Source organism: Pundamilia nyererei, unplaced genomic scaffold (genome assembly GCF_000239375.1).
Source record: "Pundamilia nyererei isolate P.nyererei 1_Seehausen unplaced genomic scaffold, PunNye1.0 scaffold00010, whole genome shotgun sequence".
NCBI lineage: Eukaryota > Metazoa > Chordata > Actinopteri > Cichliformes > Cichlidae > Pundamilia > Pundamilia nyererei.
The window spans coordinates 5377358-5379745 of record NW_005187411.1 but is presented as its reverse complement, the minus strand read 5'-3'; the positions used below and the strand labels follow the sequence as shown (position 1 = coordinate 5379745).

The window sequence follows — 2388 nt, the reverse complement described above, 5'->3', positions numbered from 1 at the left end:
GAACGGTAGATGACTCAACAGAGGGGTACTTTTGGCATTTTTTATACATTAAACTAAAATAGCAGTTTTTGCAACAGGACGCTAGCAACAAAGAGCTTATATTACACTACCTGCTGCACCAGTTTGGCCATTGCTACTGGGAGCTTCGGTGCTGTTTTCATACTGCTCCAGTGGTATGTTGTCCAGACTGGACTCAGGGTCCTCCAGGTAGGCATTTCCTCCTCCACCAGCTGCGATCAGCAAGGGAACCAGCTCTCCATCCTCCTTCTGAAAAGACCACGCACGAGTAAATCTTTCAATTTAATTTATTTAAATGATGATGAACACTTTATATAAGCTACACAACAACTTTAGAAGTCCCAATGGTACAATAGATAAGAGCGATCATAAAAAAGTGAACCTCGTGCTAAAGTTCCATGCTGCATGCAGATATAATCGATCTATATTTAAATCTATGGATTAAAGAATGAAACACTGCTGAATCATTTCAAATGCTTATGTGCCACAGTGCTGTATCTTAACAATGCTATGCACACAAACCCAGAGAAAATGCACACAGTTCTGAAACGACTCAAAGTGTCTTCTGCTACCTTAAAGACGTACGTTGCTCCCCCTCCTCCGCCTCCTCCTCCAGCCCACTCTACACCAGCCTGCAGCTTGAGGTTGTCTTCAATCACAGATGACTCTCCGAGGCAGATCTTTTTGGTGTGAGGATTTCTCTAAAACATGTGGAAGATGGAAAATCAAGCTCCACAAGATTTAAAAAAAAAAGAAAAAGAAAAGTTGCAGAAACATGAACTTGGCATTAAAAAAGGAAAATCAGAATTTGGGACGCCGTCTCGTCTCTCCTCTTTAAGACATCCCACTCATCCCACATCAACAAATCCTTCCAGCCTGTTCTCACCCTCACTATACTCACCCCTGGGCATGCGTCTTCTCCCTGGTGTCCCACCAAGATGTAAAGCATATCTCCTTTTTCCAGAGGAAAGATGGCAGAAATAAAGACCCCATGGTTGCGTTTGTTGTGGTTTTTGGCTCCTTTTCCTCCTGCAGCCCCATAAGCAGAGATCCTGAGGGGGGATCATTGCAACAGAAGGAGATTTAATCCTTGGTCTTAAATTAAGTGCTTTTAGGCTTAGCCACGCACTGTATACCGTAATGGATAGCAAATACCTCATTACACTAAGCAAATGGCTGCAGATGTCTGTTGTAAAATGTGGATTATGAAATAGTTACCAGTGATCCTAATAAGATTCCTTATTACGAACTCACATCGTGTTATTGTGGCTAGGAATTACATGTGTGTATAATTTAACTACCAAAGTCCACTTTTTACAAAAACCGGTACATGTTCCCTGGCTCGGTATCACCGACCACTTACAGGTATCTGTTAGTAGCAGGCACCTTCCACATCTGAATTCCTTTCAAGTGTCCCTCCTTCCCCACGGTAACGTTGATATTTTTGTTCCTGTAAGTGCTGTCACACTGGGCTTGGGTTGGGCCCTGTGGTCCACTGGCACCGCATGATGTAAACCACCAAGTCATCAGAGAAACCTCTACAAAAGGCAATAGAGGGGGAAAAAATACTGCTTTTAGTTGTTTAATAAGCTGCAAAAACTATAACCATTTTCACATTGTTATGTGGAGGGGGGGAAAGTACCAAAAGCTTGAAAATCAGTAAACAGCTGAGATAAGATACGCAGTGAAGAACAGATGCATACATATGGCACATCTATAAGAGTCACAGGTAATTGCATTAAGGAGCTGGCATGTGATTGCCGAACACAAGCTGGATTAAAAGCTTCTGGTTAGCTGTGATGAGTAAACAATTGACCACCTGGTGTGCAAATTGTGCAAACAGAATGGATTAAAGATGACACAGTAGACTGGGACACTTCAGAAATTCACGCGCTATACAAGATAACTGCTGGAGCTGTGCACTACCTGAGGCCAAAGGCTCTGGAAGGGGGCTTAAGAAATCTTCAAAGTCGGTCGTGGGCAGCAGAAAGTTGAGATCTGATGGAGGGGAGGGGAAACCAAAGTAAAGGTAAAGGCAGGGGAAGAAAAAAAAAGAGAGGAGTCACAGTCACTCATCTGGATTTCACCTGATTATGAACTATATTTAGAATGAAAGTGGCACAGATTTCCTGAGAACAGGGCTACACCATGAAAACCTTTCTATCTTGGCAGTGTTTACCCACTGTGGAGCGTACAGACACGGGATTTTTGTCCGTTTATTGGTGGTAAAGGTTGTACGCTCCTCATTGCCAAGCCCTTAGGCAACAAGAGCCCCGTTAAGGTCTTATAACCCTCTCGAACACAACAAGATCCCCGCATAGAGTGAGATCATAAATGTGATGGGCAGACTCATTATTCTGAATTATTGCT

The 2388-nt window shown here is 43.0% G+C and overlaps 1 protein-coding gene across 1 annotated transcript in view; it reads right to left on the bottom strand.

Annotated features, from left to right (window-relative positions):
• Positions 1-2388, bottom strand: part of ltk (leukocyte receptor tyrosine kinase) — a 66210-nt gene that overhangs the window by 23548 nt on the left and 40274 nt on the right. The window contains exons 10-14 of the mRNA XM_005724102.2: positions 1945-2016; positions 1382-1556; positions 920-1070; positions 591-719; positions 111-267 (exon numbers count right to left, since the gene is read on the bottom strand). Of these exons, the coding sequence (XP_005724159.1) occupies positions 111-267; positions 591-719; positions 920-1070; positions 1382-1556; positions 1945-2016 (684 nt within the window). The remainder of the gene's footprint in view (positions 1-110; positions 268-590; positions 720-919; positions 1071-1381; positions 1557-1944; positions 2017-2388) is intronic.